General features: G+C 37.3%; 1 protein-coding gene across 2 annotated transcripts in view; it reads left to right on the forward strand.

Annotated features, from left to right (window-relative positions):
- Positions 1-18,756, forward strand: part of gpsm2l (G protein signaling modulator 2, like) — a 25,813-nt gene continuing 7,057 nt past the window's right edge. The window contains exons 1-8 of one of the 2 annotated variants that reach the window (XM_039652726.2): positions 1-239; positions 11,029-11,250; positions 11,343-11,478; positions 13,018-13,157; positions 13,301-13,424; positions 15,010-15,125; positions 15,268-15,423; positions 15,495-15,603. In XM_039652726.2, the coding sequence (XP_039508660.2) occupies positions 11,030-11,250; positions 11,343-11,478; positions 13,018-13,157; positions 13,301-13,424; positions 15,010-15,125; positions 15,268-15,423; positions 15,495-15,603 (1,002 nt within the window). In that variant the 5' untranslated portion in view covers positions 1-239; position 11,029. Of the gene's footprint in view, positions 240-4,171; positions 4,373-11,028; positions 11,251-11,342; positions 11,479-13,017; positions 13,158-13,300; positions 13,425-15,009; positions 15,126-15,267; positions 15,424-15,494; positions 15,604-18,756 lie in introns of those variants that run through there. The other variant, XM_039652725.2, reaches the window with a different exon arrangement.

Below are 18,756 nucleotides of genomic sequence, written 5' to 3' on the forward strand. Positions count from 1 at the left end.
TCAGCACTGAAGCATTTTGATGTCGAGGCGTGGCGTTTACAAACTCGTGTGTAATGATTGGCGTGCCAAAGAAAAAGACGCTTTCCTTTTTTCCCGATTTTTTTTTAGGAAAGTATCTTGAGAAAACATGGCGGAGTAGGAGAAAGAAACTTTTTCGATGCTTCTTGACAGAAACTTTTCCACCACGGGACATGTAACGCGATTACACTCTTTAAAGTACAGATCTCAAAGTGTCTGAGGTAGGAGTTTGATTACTTTTCTTTTCTCTTTCGGATTTAACTTAAGTTTAGTTGTGCTTTAACAGCTTCTCCACTGAACTTTTTCTTTGTAATGTGTTGCATACTAAGTAGGCTAACTTACTTCCCCATTGACTTGTCTTTTTTGAGCAACGTCTTGAATCTATTTATTGATGCTTCTTTGACGATTTTGGGGGAAAAAACGAACTAATGGTTAAAATCTTCTATACAGTTGATCTCCAAGGCACGTCAATGTTTTGACCATGACAGCATATGAGTAGCAAATGATGACAGGACCGGTTCTGTCAAAACATAAAACATAGTGTTCATTCCTCCATACTTTACGTTGAAATAAACATGGGTAAACATTCAAATAAAATGGAAATTTGCCTTAAAACAAAAGGGCACATTTTCTAAATTCTCATCAATATATTATTGCCATTATTATAATCCCCGAAAAAATAGTGATATATTTAAATTTTACTGTGTTACATTAATAATGGTCTATATAATTGTATTAAAAATTCATATAAAAAGTGAATTTAACTTTTAGTTAACGCTAAAATTTAAATTCTGTCATACTCAACCTCATATTGTTCCAAACCTGTAAGACTTCTTCGTAACACAAATGAAGATCTTTTTGATGAAATTGAGGTCTTTCTGTCCTTCCATTGACAGATACCTAACTACCACTTTGTCACTTCAAAAATAAAAAGAGATCGTAAAACTAATCCATATGAATTGAGTGGTTTTGTCCAAAATGTCATATAAAGAGACAGGATCGCTTTAGATGATGAACAGATTGAATTTATGCTTTTATTCACATATAAACATTCATCAACTCACACATCATTTGTGGTAAACGGAAGCTCAAACATGTTTGCTTGACGTACGAGAACCAATGAGGTTCATTCTCGTGTTACGCAGCACGTTTGAGCTTCAGCAAGAACCAATGAGGTTCATTCTTGTGTTACACAATGAGGTTCTTTCTCATGATTGTCAGTTAGACTCATCATTAACAGTAACGCGAATTACCAGTAAATGCAAAAGTAAAACACGTGATTTCCATTAAAATGAAGTATGCCGGTTGCTAGAATTCCCATTAAAATATGTAGATAATAAAATAAATAATTAATTGCACAATAAAAGGTGTCATTTTCTTTATGCAAAATATAATATTTTCTTTTAATTTCGGGGTGAAATATGACCGTGAGACTCATTGTAAGCAGTTCGCCCAAAGTTCCCTCCCATGGGATTGAATGAAAAACACCTGGACAGGCTCCGGCTGACAGAACGGACACAGCAGCTCTTGTGTCTGCACAGGCTGCTCTGCGGTTTATGAATCTTTGAATGAATCACAGCTGTTTACAGGCTGTGCCTTGTGTTTTATTCTATTGAAAAGACTGACTAATCTGGCATATTACTGCTCACAAAGCTGCTGTCACCATCACAGCTGAATAAGTGGCTCAATGTTTTTGGAACTGTTTGAACTGAAATGATATCGGCACAGACCATGTGTGAGTGGTTGAATATTCCTGGCGTGAAAACACACTGGCAAGGAAGTTGAAATGTCAAACAAAAAGGAAAATGTATACAGTGTGTCTTAATCGCACGCTTGAGTAAACGTGCAGTTGGACATGGCCTGAGGTTTTGCTGGACCAACTGGTTCAGGCCTTTAGGGAAGGAGCCACAAAAACCAATATGTTTAGCCGTAATCAAATACACTTTTCTTTTTTGGTCCCAGCCCTTTCCTGAGTATCCAGATTGTCAGTTGAGACAGTTTTGAATATGAACAATGCTTTCAGTTTTCTGCTGAATTCAAGGAATTCCTGAAGTACAAACAATATGATTTCTGACACATTTTCCCACTGCTTGTATTGTTATTTCCCCCCCCCCAAACCCAAGACTATTTGGTATTTTAGTATCATTTGTACAAGGTTTTTTTTTATTTTGTTTCTCTATTTTAGGTTTAATTTAGTTTTATTTCAGTAATTTTAATATTTCAATAAACTTTCAAATTTAAAGTTAGTTGGCAAGGGAGCATTTTTAATTAATATTTTTATTTTATTTCAGTACACTGTTTTTAATAGTTTTAGTTTCACTGCTTCTGTGGAATGCAAAAGGAGATATTTTAAAGATGACAATCTCCGAAATGACGTTAAAGTTCATGCATATCAAGCTCAAGTCCTCTGAAGTCATATGATATGTGAGGAATTTAAGTTGCTATTTGCTAATATATCATTTCATAAATGTATTCAAACATTGCATAAAGAAGCATCACACCATGAAAAAATGCCAAATGACGTTGATTCTTGGGCTTTTCTTCATGCACGCAAACTAAAGACTGACAACTTTTATTGTGAGTTTTGTTGCTTAACCGGTTCTGGCCACTGTAATATTTTTATGAAAACGTCTTCTTTTGTGTTTCTTTGAAGAAATCTTGTCATGGGGTGGGTTTAGATCAGTGTGAGGGTGAGTAAGTGATATCTAATGTGTCACCATCCTTTCAAATGAAATCATTCAAGATAATTGGCTTTATGCACAGCAGCACTACTTCCTGATCTTCAGCTAGCTCCTTGTTTCCTGTCTGCCATTATTGGACAATTTGATTAATCCAGGTGTTGTGTCTGATTATTGTTGCAGTGACTACTGAGGTCAGGCACACCTGAATTAATCAGTTTATCTAATAATGGCAGACAGAAAACAAGGACCTGGCTGAAAAAAAAGACTGTAAAAAAGCATCTGTGACGTCACCCATAGACTTTCTGAAGAACAGTTTTGAGGCTGTTTATGGGGGGTATGGGCGGCGCCATACTTATTTCTCAAGAAAATCTTGAGAAATCCAAAAAACAAATGTTCAGAAAGGATACGGAGGTGGTGTGATTGTGTCAGATCATGGCCGAGACGTCAAATTCCTCTTGGCGCAGCCCGTTATCAGCTGTCAATCAAAGTTAACTGCCCTTATTTGTCATACATATTATATCTTAATACGATCTAAACTAACGAGTTCGAAAAAAAATTCACCCCCCCTCACAGTTGTCAGGCGCCCAGAACCTATGCAAAAATACAATAAAAGTCCATGGGACCAACCTGTAAAAACGTGAATTTATGTCGTGAAAACGGACATTTTAACATGACGTCTATGGACATTTGCTCCCTTTTGGGACCGCCCCCTAGCGGATTTTAGATGTATTGCATTTTTTCGCACTTCCGAGTACGCTTCATTTTTCAGATTAGAATGTTGCCGCTTGGCTGCTTCATTCAAAATCAAACTTTATTTAAATTCTGAAAGTGCGTTATAACAGTCCTCAAAACATTTTGCGGAGGAGTAGAACCGCAGTCATGGCCGCATCATTTTCCTACTTTTTTACATTATTATTATTATACATAAAATTTAGTAAATTATTTTTCTGTCATCTGAAGTGATCTAGTAGAACATCCATTTATTATTTTTATTTTTTATTTTATTTTTATTTTTATTATTATTTTTATTTTTTTATTTTAATTTGTTTAAATTACAACATTCAGTTAAGTCTGGAATTTTTCCAGACTTCGGTAATAAGATCGGGAATTGGGAAGTCTGAGAATTTTTGCGGAAAATACAGTAAAATAATAAAAAATAAAATTATTACCATGTTGAAATTACACATTGTGCTCGGTAAAGATCAGTATTGTCTTTATTGTGATGCTTTTTTATATTACTAAATAACATGTTTAATATTTAAAACATTAGTGCCATGGTGTTTTCATTGAACTTTATTTTGATGATCGGATGGTTGCTTACAAGAAGGTCAGGAGACTTCCTCATGTTCAGCCTTCCACATAGGGTGGAAGTGTGTTGTCATTAATCAGTCAATTACTGTTTTCTTAGTGAATCATTAGCTACTTACACCTCAGTGTGTGTGTGTGTGTGTGTGTGTGTGTGGGAGAGAGAGGATCATATTTCTTAGACTCTTTCTTTAGTGTGTCGCTCGCCTCTCAGATGGTCCATGGTTCAGACACGGTGTAAACATGGACATCTTTGCTCCATCTTTATGTTTGCTGTTGCAGTTTTGTTTTAAACTTGGACTTTTGCTATGAACCTAAATGGATGGGTTCACAAAAGATGAGGATCAAGCGTTTCATGTCCGTTCCAGGTAGGAGAAAAGACTTTTAACTACAAACTTTTTTAAAACAGCACATTTTTGATGTGCCTTCATTCTCTATTAACTCTGATTATGGAGTGTTTTACACAACAGATCTTGCTGTAAGGAGCTATCTATCTTTCCATTGACGTTCACTTGTTTTTCCATCAGATAAATGGGGTTTGAAATGTAATACAGTGCTTCGGGTTGAGGCTAGTAAAAACGGGCTCAGGTTGGTCGAGAGATCTCTAGTGTGTGCATTTTTAATAGCCGTGTTTAATAATTAAAATGGAGGGTCATCACTTGTTGGCATTGTTTTGTCTCGGTTGCTGTCGTACATCCTGAAATACTGCAGGACCATCTCCCACTGAAGCTGAAAGATGAGTCAAGGGCCTGTTTTATTTCAGCAAGTGTTTTTTCCTAAACGTTTACAGGAAATAATTGGTGAGAATGGGAATGGGATTGAATTCGGCTCAGCATTTTTTGGAGTACATGTGCAAATGGTACCAACAAGGACCTGAAGTTGAGATCCTAGTTGCGAAGTCTGCAATTTTTCCCTCGTAAATGGACTACTTATTACACTGTTTACATTTTTTTTTAGTTTAACCCCTCCCCCAATGCAATTTTTACCCTGTGGAACCTGAATGGACTTGTTCTGCCTGTGATTGGGCGGGTTTTGAATAGCAATTGGGCTGGTTTTGTTATGCAAACTGGGATGGAATGTGATGTTTCCCCCCATCATGTAAATGTTTTCATTTCGTCACAATTTTTGGCGTACGTTCACATCACTTCAACGATTTTCTTTCTTTTGTGGAACAAAAAAAGGAGATGTTTGAGGATGTTTACGCTACTTCTTTCCATATAGCGATTAGCGAAAGCATATCAAGAGTTGTCGAGCTCCACAAACAAAAAAAAAAAGCTCCAGCATGACAGTAGTCCAATGTATTCATGTAGGCCATATGTTGTCTTTTCTAATATTTAGTGGTGAAAATGTTGCCATTCAATGAGTAGCCTATATATTTCCCACCATTATATTTCCCTAATGAGCTTTCAGATATTTTTCTCCATTCTGCACATTTTTTTTCTAACAACTGAATGAAACAAATGAAAAGAGACATTTTGCTAAACTTTCTCCTTTTGAGTTTCACAGAACTGAGGGTGAATAATTAATGACTGAATTTAAATTTTTTAGTGAACTGGCCCTTTAATGTCAAGTTTTTAGAAATTAGCAGACATAATGAGTACCATATGCCTGGTGTTTTGGTAAGAATCAGTGAAATTCATTACTTCATGAGAATAATGTGTTGATATATGGTGCGAATTAGTCAATTGCATCGGCCAGTGGAGAAATCGCGTCAGCCGCTCGGCCCGTGTCCCACCTCGCTGAGGATAAAGAAATTAGAGCATGCCAACGCCGCAAGCCGTCCGCTGAGGACACTCTGGGATTTAATTTGGTCTAATGGATTTTCCCTGCATGGCCTTGGTTACCTGATTGTTCCTCTGGCTGGACTCGATTCCTTCTTCACGACATCTCGCTCTACTTCAGAAGAAGATTAATTGATTCAGGGAGGTTTTCTTGGGTTGCTTGACAGAGTTCTTAAGCCTTCATGCTTTCTCTTGCTAACACTTATTAATAATGGTGAGGGTGGCTATACATATTCTAAAGAAAATTGTGCTCTTTCCAGTGCAAAAGTTGCTTTTTGCTTAGTGGTTTGAGTCAAACATGTGACTAGACGCCAAAGACTAGTTATTTCTCAGGTCCCACGGTCAATTTATTTAAGTTCATATATTTTTGGCTGGTTTCATTTTCTAAATTATGTAATCTCTGTCGCACAAATTTTCAAGAACTAAGTAGTTTTTCTTGCCATTTCAAGCATAATAACTATTACTATTACTCAAGATTAAGGATTAGAATAAACTTCTAACCATAAGAATTAAGCTTTAACTAAGTAAAAAAAATAAAGGTTCCAAATGTGGTGTTTTTTTTTTTTTTTTTTTTTTTGCAGAAATGCCATGGAAGGATTAGATTTGTTCTTTAAAGAGCCACAAAGAATGAACCTTTATGTTTAGGAATGTAGAATAACAATTTTTGGTTCCATAAAGAACCTTCCATTGAATAGTTCTTCTTAAAAGAACCATTTTCTCTTGGTGTGATGTGAAGAATACAATCTAAAGAACCGTTTTCCAAAAATCCTTTCATGCAATAGAAAGGTTTTGTGGATTTGAACCATAAATGTCAATGAAGACATTTATTTTTATTAGTGTACAATAACCATATTTGTTTCCCCAAAGAACCTTTCAGTGAACCCTTTCTTCTCAGGGTGTGTTCACACTAGTCAGGTTTGATTCGATTTAAATAACCTTTGGTGCGATTACTCTGTTAGTGCGGTTCATTCGAATAAGTGTGAACGCTGCGATCCAAACAAGATGGGTCTCGGTCCACTTCCAAACGAACTCTAGGGCGGTTTGACTGAAATATGAACGGACATGTCACAAGATGCGACCCTATGTTCAAGCACACCTGTTTTTTCTCATGGTAGTTCAGTACAGGCATCAGAACCAGAACCACGTCGTCTATATATAAAATATATATGCCATAAATAACATTCTTTTGTTTTTCATCTTTAAAAATGACAGTGTGAACGCTAAGGCCGTGTGTCCACCAATGCGTTTTTCCACACCTGGCATATGTTTTCAATTGTTTTTAATGGGAGCGCTGCGTTTATTAAACACCATGAGCTTCTTTTTTTTTTCACGATGAAGCGCCAAGCGCTGGGCGTTTTTTTTTTTTTTTTTTTTTTTTTTACTGGTCGCAGAGAGTTGAAAAATTTTCAACTTTGGATAAAACGCAGTGCTCATCACTGTCACTTTTTACCCAACTGTCCAATCACAGTGGAGGAGGGGCGGGACTAAACCACACTGACCAACTGTCACAACATTCTTTTTGTACAACGACATCAACCAGCAGTGCTAACCGAACAAAATGGATGAAAAATAAATTTTTAGTATAAAAAACAAACTATCTGCGAAATCAGTGAAAAGTAAACTGTGCTGCGGATACGAAACGTCTCAACAGAAAAAAACGCTCTCAAGCGCCCAAAGCTCGGCGTCTTCAGCAGAGCGTCTAGCGTTTTCAGCTGGCTAAAAACGCTTTGGTGGACAAACGGCCTAAGCGAATCAGGACTAAATATATCATTTTGGTCCGGACCAAAAACCAAGAGAACCGAACTGCAAGTGTGAACACCCGTCATTTTAAAAATCTTTATGGAACTGTAGATACCAATAAAGAACCATTATTTGTTTATGAGTGTAAAAAAAAAACAGAATCTGCATAGTTCGTTTCGCCCAACTGGATTTACTGGTTTAGGAGTTGTTCTAAGCACATTAGAGTTACTCTGTTTTTCCCTTTATGCGTGATAATCCCCATGTGTCGTCGTCTCACGGTTAATTGGAATTGACGCTTCCCATCGGGTGTCCGTAGATGACACGAGCATGCCGTACAGTTGCATCTGTTATCGGAAGGCTTACCGTTGACCCTGCGTTCATGTGTGCGAGACCCAGCGTAACCCGTCATGGCCTGCCAACAACATAACATTTTAGATGCTAAAGCCTCGTCTGGTTATGCTCAGGCTCCTCACCAGGGGTAGAGGGTTGGGAAAGGTCTCACAGAGGGTGTTATCCTGTAATTTGGTGTCTTTTGGGAGAGCCAAATCAGTTTTGTGATGTGTCTGAGAGGGTCGAAGCCGTGGGGCTCGTGCTTCACCCCATGGAGAATTAAACGTGTCTATCACATTGGAGGAGAAAAAGTCATCAAAAGGATTGGGATGTTTGGACGGTGCACTGCATATTATAAAAAGAAAAAGGATAAAAGGTGGGGTGAGTTTTTCTGTACACTGTGGTTGCCAGGGCATTGCTGTGTGGTTGCTAAGGGGTTATTAGGGGTGTCCTTGGTGGTTACAAGGTGCTTAAAAGATTTGTATTCTCCTCTTTTGAACTTGCTATTAGAATCCTGATAAAAGGTATTCTGGTTTTCACAAAAATATGACGCAACAACATTGTTTTCCACGTTGAGAATAATCAGGAATGTTTCTTGAGCAGTGATTTCTGAAGGATCATGTGACACTGAAGACTGGAGTAATGATGCTGAAAATTCAGCTTTGATCACATGAATACATCACATTTCACAATATATTAAAATAAAATAACAGATATTTTAAATTGAAATAATATTTCGCAATATTACAGTTTTTACTGCAAGTTTGATCAAATTAATGCAGCCTTGGTGAGAACAAAAGAATAAAAAAAAATTTTTTGATGACGTGGTAATTACGTTTTTTCTCAGTATTGACGATGTTTAATTTCTTATTTTTATGAATTCTCCATACAGTATATTTCTGTATTTTAAACATCAGATATGTGACTGATTTTGTGTCTTCACTCAGCGCTTTCACATTTGATGAGGACTTAAAAGTGTACTTTTTTCAGACAAAAATCGGCACCTAATGTTTATTCATAACATACTCATGGACGCACACTCTTTAAGAGCAAATAGAAGTCCTTGTATGCAAATGCAACGTGTGTGTTTATATTTTTCATACATTCTGTGATACTTACAGGCATTCAGATCAGTGTTGCTACTAACTGGATGTATGCATTTCTGAAATGCACTTTATTTAACTTTCTTTAAAACAATATGTATTGTGAAAAGCGCTAAATTTTAATTGAATTGAATTGTTGCTTAGTGAAGCTAAGATTATTAGTCATTCTTTGACACCCTCTCAATATGGGAGTTGTTCATATTTTTATTGCGTCAGCTGATAAGACGTTCTCAAGAACTTGTGTAGACACAGACCTAATGATGATGACATTGTAGTAAATCTTTATAGATTTTTCTACAACATCTGGGGAATGCTTTTGATTGCCACAGATGATAAACCCTTAGTGTGTTCAAAAGAAATGGGAAATGCATTTACACAAAACCAATTACGTTTTAGTTGCATAACATCGGTTAATGGAAACGCTGTCATTTCACAATCGACATTTAGAAAATATCACAAAAGGTTTGCGCAAATCTGTATTGGAGTCCAGGCTGTTGTTCCTCAAATATAAGGCCTCTGCAGTTAAATATGCTTAAACACAAATACTGGACTGATCGCTAGATTTAAAAACGTTAATTAATTAATCTTCATATCAAACTGAAATAGTTTACTCCCTTTACTTTGCTTCTATGCACATCAATTGACATTTAGTTATACACTAATAAAATATGTATCTATGTATATTTTTTAAACATTTTTATATATTTATTACTGCTGTCAAATCAATTAAAAAAGTGTGTGTGTTTGTGTGTATCTATAAATGTATTAATTACGATTTATTGATTTGACAGCACTGATAATTTTTTTATTTTTTTACCAAAACACATTTTTTGGTCTCTGGTCTCATAACTATTGCTCTCTATGGCTGCGTCCAAAATTGTATACTCTCGTGAGTAGGTACTTATTTTAAATGAGTGCGTACTTGCATAGATATCCATAATAAAGGCTAGATATCTTGTCCGCGCTGCTGGCCAATGGAGGTCGACGTCTGCACCTGGCGGCCATCTTGTCACAGGCAGCTCGCTCACTTGTAACATTGTGTTTTTAATGGTGCATGTACTTTTTAAATAACCATAACTTGCTCGATTTTCTACCGATTTTCAAACGGTTTGGTTTGTTATGAACGTCAGAGATGTAGTTATGCCACCGCATACTTATGAATAATAAGTGTATCAATAAATAAATAATCATCCAGAATTATAGCCACGTTAACAACGTTTGTAAGAAACCAAACCGTTTTTAGATCCGTCAAGATTTTAACGTTTATTTAACTAAGAAAGTACTTCGCGACCGTAAAAAAAGTACGTTCTATATAGTATGAATACGGCTAGTATGAATGAGTCCGGACATACTACATGAGCCATGTTGTTGTCACGTGACATACGCTGTCACAACAGTGCGAAGATTTAAAGACCCCATTTCAGTGACTGCACCAACTTCACCTGTTTTTAGTTAGTGCTTTCTGTTTTCTTCTGCGTTTTTACGTCGTCCAATCAAGAGGAGGCGTCGGTCAGCTGCTCGCAGATCACTTTTTACGGAATTTCTCAAATAACATTTCTTTACTAAATAAATTTTACCTCACAAAACACACACAACCCCTATGAATGAACAATGACAGATGTTGATTTTTGGCGAGGAAAAAGCCATTTATTTACTTGTGATATTACCATCGATAAATAAACACGAATGAATCAATAGATATACGCATGTGTGTCTGTGTTTATCTCCTAACGTTACTCCGCCGGTTTCCGCCATTTTCAAATATAACAACAACATCTCTCCCATGGCATCATGGGATAGTAAAGTGTCCATCGTATGCATCATCCGGGTACTTTTCGCCTACTGTTTAGCAAATTCTATGATTTCGCACATACTATTTCGTTTTTCGCATACTATATAGTCGGGAAGTATTCGATTTCGGACGCAGCTATAGCCTTTATTGTGGATATCTATGTCTGGACGTACTACATCCGCAATGTTGTCATTATCATGTGACCTGCCTGAACACTTCTTCGTAAACCCATTTTTCCCTACTCCTGCCTTTGCTAACCTCTCTGCTGCCCCCTGCAGGATGGAGGCCTCGTGTCTGGAACTGGCTCTGGAAGGTGAGCGTCTGTGTAAAGTGGGAGATTACCGTGCGGGCGTCTCATTTTTTGAGTCGGCCATCCAGGTGGGCACAGAAGACCTGCAGATTTTGAGCGCCATCTACAGTCAGCTGGGCAACGCATACTTCCACCTGCACGAGTACAACAAGGCGCTGGAATACCATCGGCATGACCTGACGCTCACCAGGTCTGAATCTGGAGTGTTATGTCACTGTTCTAAAGCCGGACGGATTATATCCTTATCTAAAATAACCAGTTTTGTTATTATGGCTCCTCTAGAACTATTGGAGATCAGGTGGGAGAAGCTAAAGCCAGTGGGAACCTCGGAAACACGTTAAAAGTTTTGGGACGCTATGACGAAGCAGCAGTTTGTTGCCAAAGACACCTGGATATTTCCAGGATGCTCCATGATATGGTGAGTTGTCAAATGCAGGGTTTCTACAAGGTGCTTGAAGTACTTGACTTTTTCAAATTGAAGTCCTGGAAAATGCAGGACTTTAAAAATAAAGCCATTTCGCATGGCTATGAGTGTAATATTGGTTATTTATGAGGAGAAAATCAGTTTGTATAAGGAAAGCGATATATCTGACATTTTTATTAGCTTTCAATGCTTCAAGTTACCACAGTCATTGCATGTGCTGCACATTATTTGTACCATTTTAATATTTTTTATTCAACTTTTTTTAGAATTTCTAAAGATATTGTTTGATAAGTGATTATAGTCCGTGAAAACCAAAAAAGTAGGGCTTGAAAAGCACTTTTACAGTATCTACAAACCCTGTAAATGGAACTAAAGGGCTTTTAATGCAACAGCTTTATCCAAAATTAAGTTTCCGTCATTATTTACTCTCTCTCTAACTTTCAAAACCCATGATGTTTCGTTCTTCTGTCGAAACACATAAAATAAGATATTTTAAAGAATAGATTAATCAATGCCGTTGTGTACTGATGTCAAACCTGGCATGTCAAGGCACAGTGTGCATGTGTGAATAAGATGTCACAGCCTCGTGGAAGCAATCATATGGCATCATCAGACTGGGAATATCACATATCGAATAGTATTGATTGTTTTTATGGCACTTCTGGTCCTTTTTTGGATCTTGAAGCTCCTGGTCGTCATATGCTTGCAGAACCAAAGAAAATAGATACAATAAAAAGCTGTTTAAGTATGATTATTGACTGATAATATTTATTTCTTGATGTAAGCAAGTAAATAAATACATAAAAGAGTATTTATTTATTGATAAAATAAATTGGGCTATTCAAAGAATAAAAATAAAATTTTTATTAATTTAATTGCTACAATAAACATAAAACTGTGTTCAAACAAATAAACGAATAAACAGTAGTGTCTTTTTATTCATTTTTTATTAACTTTCCTATATACATATTATAATATTGTCATGTTAACTTCCAATAATATTGTGAATTTTTTTTTTAACAACTTCCACGTCAATAAATTTTTTATTTTTTTTTAAATTACTGATTATATTTTTTTAGGGATGCAAAATAAACATAAACATACAAAACATGCATAAATAAAACAGAATTTATTTATTTGTATTGATTAAAATATAAAACTGATCAACTATAATAAATAAGTTGTCAAAAGGCCATGCTCTTTTCAGTTTTTAGCCCTTTTCAAAGTGTCTTGATTTATGTATTGTTATCAGCAATCATTTAAGATTAATGCGATGATGTTTTGCCAATATCTCCCAAGTCTAAGTGTGAGTAAATGATGACAGATTATTTTTATTTCTTTAAATTCCACTTGAGTTTGCCCCAGATGTTTTTAAAGTCACATTTGTCCTGTTATCCAAAGACACGGCCTGATCTATTTTAGCAGACCATAAACATAGTTTAAGTGCAAGCTGTCAATCGTTTTTTTAGGTGTGTAATCAGTGCTGGTTGTGTGTGTGTTATCTGGACGTGTGTCTGTGTGTGGTTTTGTTAGGTGGGGCAGGCTCGAGCGCTGTATAATTATGGGAATGTGTACCACGCCAAGGGGAAGAACATATGTTGGAGCGGTATGGACCCTGGAGACTTTCCCGAGGAGGCACGCATCGCTCTAAAGAAAGCAACCGAGTACTATGAGTGAGCGAGCCAACATTAGTTGTTTTCATTACTGAAAGAGATTTATTTGGCCTCAAGGGCAGTTATGTTTTCCAAAAGCATGCTAAACTTTATATTATTTCATCTAACCGACTGCATCTTATACCGTTTGTCTCGGTTTGAAGAGCGAATCTGGCCATTGTGAAGGAGTTGGGGGACAGAGCGGCTCAGGGCAGGACTTACGGCAACCTTGGCAACTCACACTATTTGCTCGGAAACTTCCAGGATGCTGTTCTTGCCCACGAGCAGGTATTTAACACTGAGAGTTTCTTAAATGCGCTGTCAGTTTTAAATCTAAATGTACTTGTGGTTTCTGAGACGAGAACTCAAATGCAGAGGAAATGTAGATAAGGTACAAACTCAAAAAAGCACTGTGAGCAAGTGGAAACACATGGAACAGGTAATTTGGACAAACGAACCAGCACAGGGAAGCTAAATAGGGGAACAAACAAAGGAGGGTAACAGGTGGGACATATTAACCAATAATTACATAACAAGATGGGAGGGGCTAGACAATAGACAGGAGAGCACATGGCACAAAGTAAACACATGACAAGCCATGTGCTCACAATAAACAGAACTAGAACACAAGCACATGACAAACCAGACACTGTGACACATAATCATGACATGACACGAGGTTTTATGCATGTTTATTACAACTGTCATTAAAGGAGTAACTTAACTCCTTTAAAAAAAAACTTTTGCTGATAATTTACTCACCCCCATGTCATCCAAGATGTCCATGTCTTTCTTTCTTCAGTCGAAAAGAAATGAAGGTTTTTGAAGAAAACATTTTTCTCCATATAATGGACTTCAATGGGAACCAAACGGTTCAAGGTCCAAAAGACATTTTCAGTGCAAACTGTTCAAAGGGCTTTAAACGATTCCAGACGATGAATAAGGGTCTTATCAAGCGAAACAATCTCGAATTAAATTTTTTTTTACAAAGTTTAAGTTTTATAAGCTCTGTTCTGTGATGCGCGTACGTGACTCTCCTATTCGAACTCGTTCATCAAAATGAACGAATCTTTTCCAGGGCCAACTCGTTCATTTCGTTCGTTGAATGAACCAAATGACACGAAAAAAAAGATTTGTTCATTTTGATAAACCACTTCGAACAGGAGAGTCACAAACATGACATATTTATGACAATTTATGTTGTATTGCTTTACGTCAAATTGCCATTACCAAGACACTGACAGGTTATACTGTATTATTGTTTATGTCAAGTTGTCATAACAAAGACATCTCAAACAATGTTATATTTGCATTAATGACACTTAATGACAGTTGTCGTAAACATGCATAAAACCTCCTTCATATTCTTGACACGTGTCACGTTATGGTTATGAAGGTGTCTTGTCAGTCTTATCCACACCCCTTCAAGGGAAGTGTTACCAAATGCTCAAACTGAATGTAAAAATAATGGAAAAAATGCTAGAATAAATTATAGATTAGTGTACAGAAAGTTATTCCAGTAATATTGATATATAACGCTGTACTTGCTGTAATGATGATTAAAATAAATATCACTACATATAGACCATTTTGCAACATGTAAACAACACTGGTCCAGAAGCACTTCCTGTTTCAGTTTTTTAACACTACATAAAAGCTGGGATAAAATACAACCAACAGAACATTTAAAACTGAATCAAAAAGTTAAACAAACATACATGTGAAATAAAGAAAACAGTTACAAACTGAAACAGGAAGTGCTTCTGGACCAGTGTTGTTTACATGGTCTATACAATAATAATAAAGAACTTGAAGTCTGTTTATCTATAGTGCAGAAAATGATGTAAATATTAATGCTTTCTTCTTTTTACAGCGTCTCCTCATCGCGAAGGAGTTTGGAGACAGAGCCGCCGAGCGGAGAGCATATTGCAACCTTGGAAATGCCTACATATTCCTCGGGCAGTTTGAAGTTGCAGCTGAGCATTACAAGTCAGTTCGCTAGTATATGAAATTAATTTGATTCAGCTGTAAAGCAGCTCTACAGAAGACAATAGTGTCGTTATTCAGCTCAATTCGTTTCGAGCTTTGTTCTTGCGAAGTCGAATGAATAATGATGATGTGTATCCCACAGACGGACGCTGCAGTTGGCGCGGCAGCTGAAGGACAGGGCTGTGGAAGCTCAGGCCTGTTACAGTCTGGGAAACACCTACACGCTTCTGCAGGACTATGAGAGAGCTATAGACTATCACCTCAAACATCTCATCATAGCTCAGGACCTCAAGGACAGGTAGGCTGTTTCGGACACTTCTGGTCTGTGCTGCTGTTTATGAGAGCTAATCGTCCTGTCACTGTGTGTAGGATTGGAGAAGGGAGGGCGTGCTGGAGTTTAGGGAATGCATACACCGCACTGGGAAACCACGAGCAGGCCATGAGCTTTGCTGACAAACATCTGGAGATCTCAAAAGAGGTGTGTGTTTGTGTGCTTGGCTCAGTGAGATAACACTAACAGACTTCCTGCCTGCACAGGAAAAGCCATATGGGTGAATCTCAATGAAAAGGAAGTTTTTTTTTTTTTAACAAAATAAAAAGCTTGCCATACTAACACTACCCAGATAGCAAACTGACATTGAATCAACGTGGAAATATGACATCGAAACAACGTTGATCTGACATTGTTTTGCTCAGCGAATTAACGTTGAACCAACGTCAGACGCGTCATTCTTTCAAAACTAACGGAAAATCAACTTGAAATCAACGCGTTGTTTCAACGTTATGAATGCAAACCAATTTTCGATTTTTATTTAGCTTTGAAGAATGCCGCGTCTGACGTTGGTTCAACGTTAATTCGATGAGCAAAATCAACGTTGTTTCAATGTCATGAGAGACGTCGTTTCCACGTTGATTCAATGTCAGTTTGCTGTCTGGGTAGTCAACATTTGAAGTGGATCAAAACCTTTCATCAAAGTTATGCGTGAATTTTGAACAACACCCGTTCTTGTCTTAGGACAACTTATGCGATCCACTTCAAATGTTGACTACTGTATTATATATAGTGGGCGAGAGAAGAAAACTGAAGAAAACGCATGCAAATGTAAAAAACACTGGCAAATTAAGAAAGCGTCTTGTGCTGCAAAAAGCCCGCTGCAAATACTCACAACAATGCACATACGACCAGAATGTCAAAATAAACAAAAAAAACTCACCTTTCAGTTCTGATTCTGATTTGACCGTTCGTTTACACGTTCCTTCAGTTGTGACACATGCGATTCATGCGTTTACACTTGCCATACTATCTGAAACATCACACATGCTTAAAGGGTTCAATACTCTTGCACAGTTGGACGAACGCAAATTATGCTTGATACTTGCTCTGCGATATATGTGAAGTTTGCCAAACATCACCATGATGACGTTTCTGAATTTGGTTGCATTGTGAGTATTTGCAGAGCGTTTCTGTATTTGGTTGTGCTTTTTTGTATTTGGTTGCGTTGTGAGTATTTGCTCCAGGTTTCTGAATTTGGTTGCGTTGTGAGTATTTGCAGAGCGTTTCTGTATTTGGTTGTGCTTTTTTGTATTTGGTTGTGTTGTGAGTATTTGCTCCAGGTTTCTGTGTTTGGTTGCGTTGTGAGTATTTGCTCCAGGTTTCTGAATTTGGTTGCGTTGTGAGTAGTCGCAGAGCGTTTCTGTATTTGGTTGTGCTTTTTTGTATTTGGTTGCGTTGTGAGTATTTGCTCCAGGTTTCTGAATTTGGTTGCGTTGTGAGTATTTGCAGAGCGTTTCTGTATTTGGTTGTGCTTTTTTGTATTTGGTTGTGTTGTGAGTATTTGCTCCAGGTTTCTGTGTTTGGTTGTGTTGTGAGTATTTGCTCCAGGTTTCTGAATTTGGTTGCGTTGTGAGTAGTTGCAGAGCGTTTCTGTATTTGGTTGTGCTTTTTTGTATTTGGTTGCGTTGTGAGTATTTGCTCCTGGTTTCTGTTTGGTTGAGTTGTATTTGCTCCTGGTTTCTGTATTTGGTTGTGTTGTGAGTATTTGCTCCAGGTTTCTGTGTTTGGTTGCGTTGTGTGAGTATTTGCAGAGCGTTTCTGTATTTGGTTGTGCTTTTTTGTATTTGGTTGCGTTGTGAGTATTTGCAGAGCGTTTCTGTATTTGGTTGTGCTTTTTTGTATTTGGTTGCGTTGTGAGTATTTGCTCCTGGTTTCTGTATTTGGTTGCGTTGTGAGTAGTTGCAGAGCGTTTCTGTATTTGGTTGTGCTTTTTTGTATTTGGTTGCGTTGTGAGTATTTGCTCCAGGTTTCTGTGTTTGGTTGTGTTGTGAGTATTTGCTCCAGGTTTCTGAATTTGGTTGCGTTGTGAGTATTTGCAGAGCGTTTCTGTATTTGGTTGTGCTTTTTTGTATTTGGTTGCGTTGTGAGTATTTGCTCCAGGTTTCTGTGTTTGGTTGTGTTGTGAGTATTTGCTCCAGGTTTCTGAATTTGGTTGCGTTGTGAGTAGTTGCAGAGCGTTTCTGTATTTGGTTGTGCTTTTTTGTATTTGGTTGCGTTGTGAGTATTTGCTCCTGGTTTCTGTTTGGTTGAGTTGTATTTGCTCCTGGTTTCTGTATTTGGTTGTGTTGTGAGTATTTGCTCCAGGTTTCTGTGTTTGGTTGCGTTGTGTGAGTATTTGCAGAGCGTTTCTGTATTTGGTTGTGCTTTTTTGTATTTGGTTGCGTTGTGAGTATTTGCTCCTGGTTTCTGTATTTGGTTGCGTTGTGAGTAGTTGCAGAGCGTTTCTGTATTTGGTTGTGCTTTTTTGTATTTGGTTGCGTTGTGAGTATTTGCTCCAGGTTTCTGTGTTTGGTTGTGTTGTGAGTATTTGCTCCAGGTTTCTGAATTTGGTTGCGTTGTGAGTATTTGCAGAGCGTTTCTGTATTTGGTTGTGCTTTTTTGTATTTGGTTGCGTTGTGAGTATTTGCAGAGCGTTTCTGTATTTGGTTGTGCTTTTTTGTATTTGGTTGTGTTGTGAGTATTTGCAGAGCGTTTCTGTATTTGGTTGTGCTTTTTTGTATTTGGTTGAGTTGTGAGTATTTGCGGAGCGTTTCTGTATTTGGTTGTGCTTTTTTGTATTTGGTTGCGTTGTGAGTATTTGCTCCTTGTTTCTGTATTTGGTTGCGTTGTGAGTATTTGCAGAGCGGTACTGTATTTGGTTGTGCTTTTTTGTATTTGGTTGCGTTGTGAGTATTTGCTCCTTGTTTCTGTATTTGGTTGTGTTGTGAGTATTTGCTCCAGGTTTCTGTGTTTGGTTGCGTTGTGAGTATTTGCAGAGCGTTTCTGTATTTGGTTGAGTTGTGAGTATTTGCTCCAGGTTTCTGTATAGTCCTCCCCCCATTTATTTAATTGGAATTGGGTAAAATGTATTGACATATCCGTATATTCTGACGATGCATTTGTCTAACGCAACTTAAAATAGAGGAGATTAAACAATTCATCACAGAACCATAAATATTCATCGGATACAGTGGCAGATTTATTAGAAAGCTACGTAGATTACAAAACAAGCTAGAACAGAAGTGGAATTCAGAAAAGAAGACACATTTCCCTGGTTATTTGTTCTAAAAATAGTACAGAGCAAAATAAAATGCCTTC

This window comes from Pimephales promelas, chromosome 20 (assembly GCF_988280905.1).
Source record: "Pimephales promelas chromosome 20, fPimPro1.hap1.1, whole genome shotgun sequence".
Lineage (NCBI taxonomy): Eukaryota > Metazoa > Chordata > Actinopteri > Cypriniformes > Leuciscidae > Pimephales > Pimephales promelas.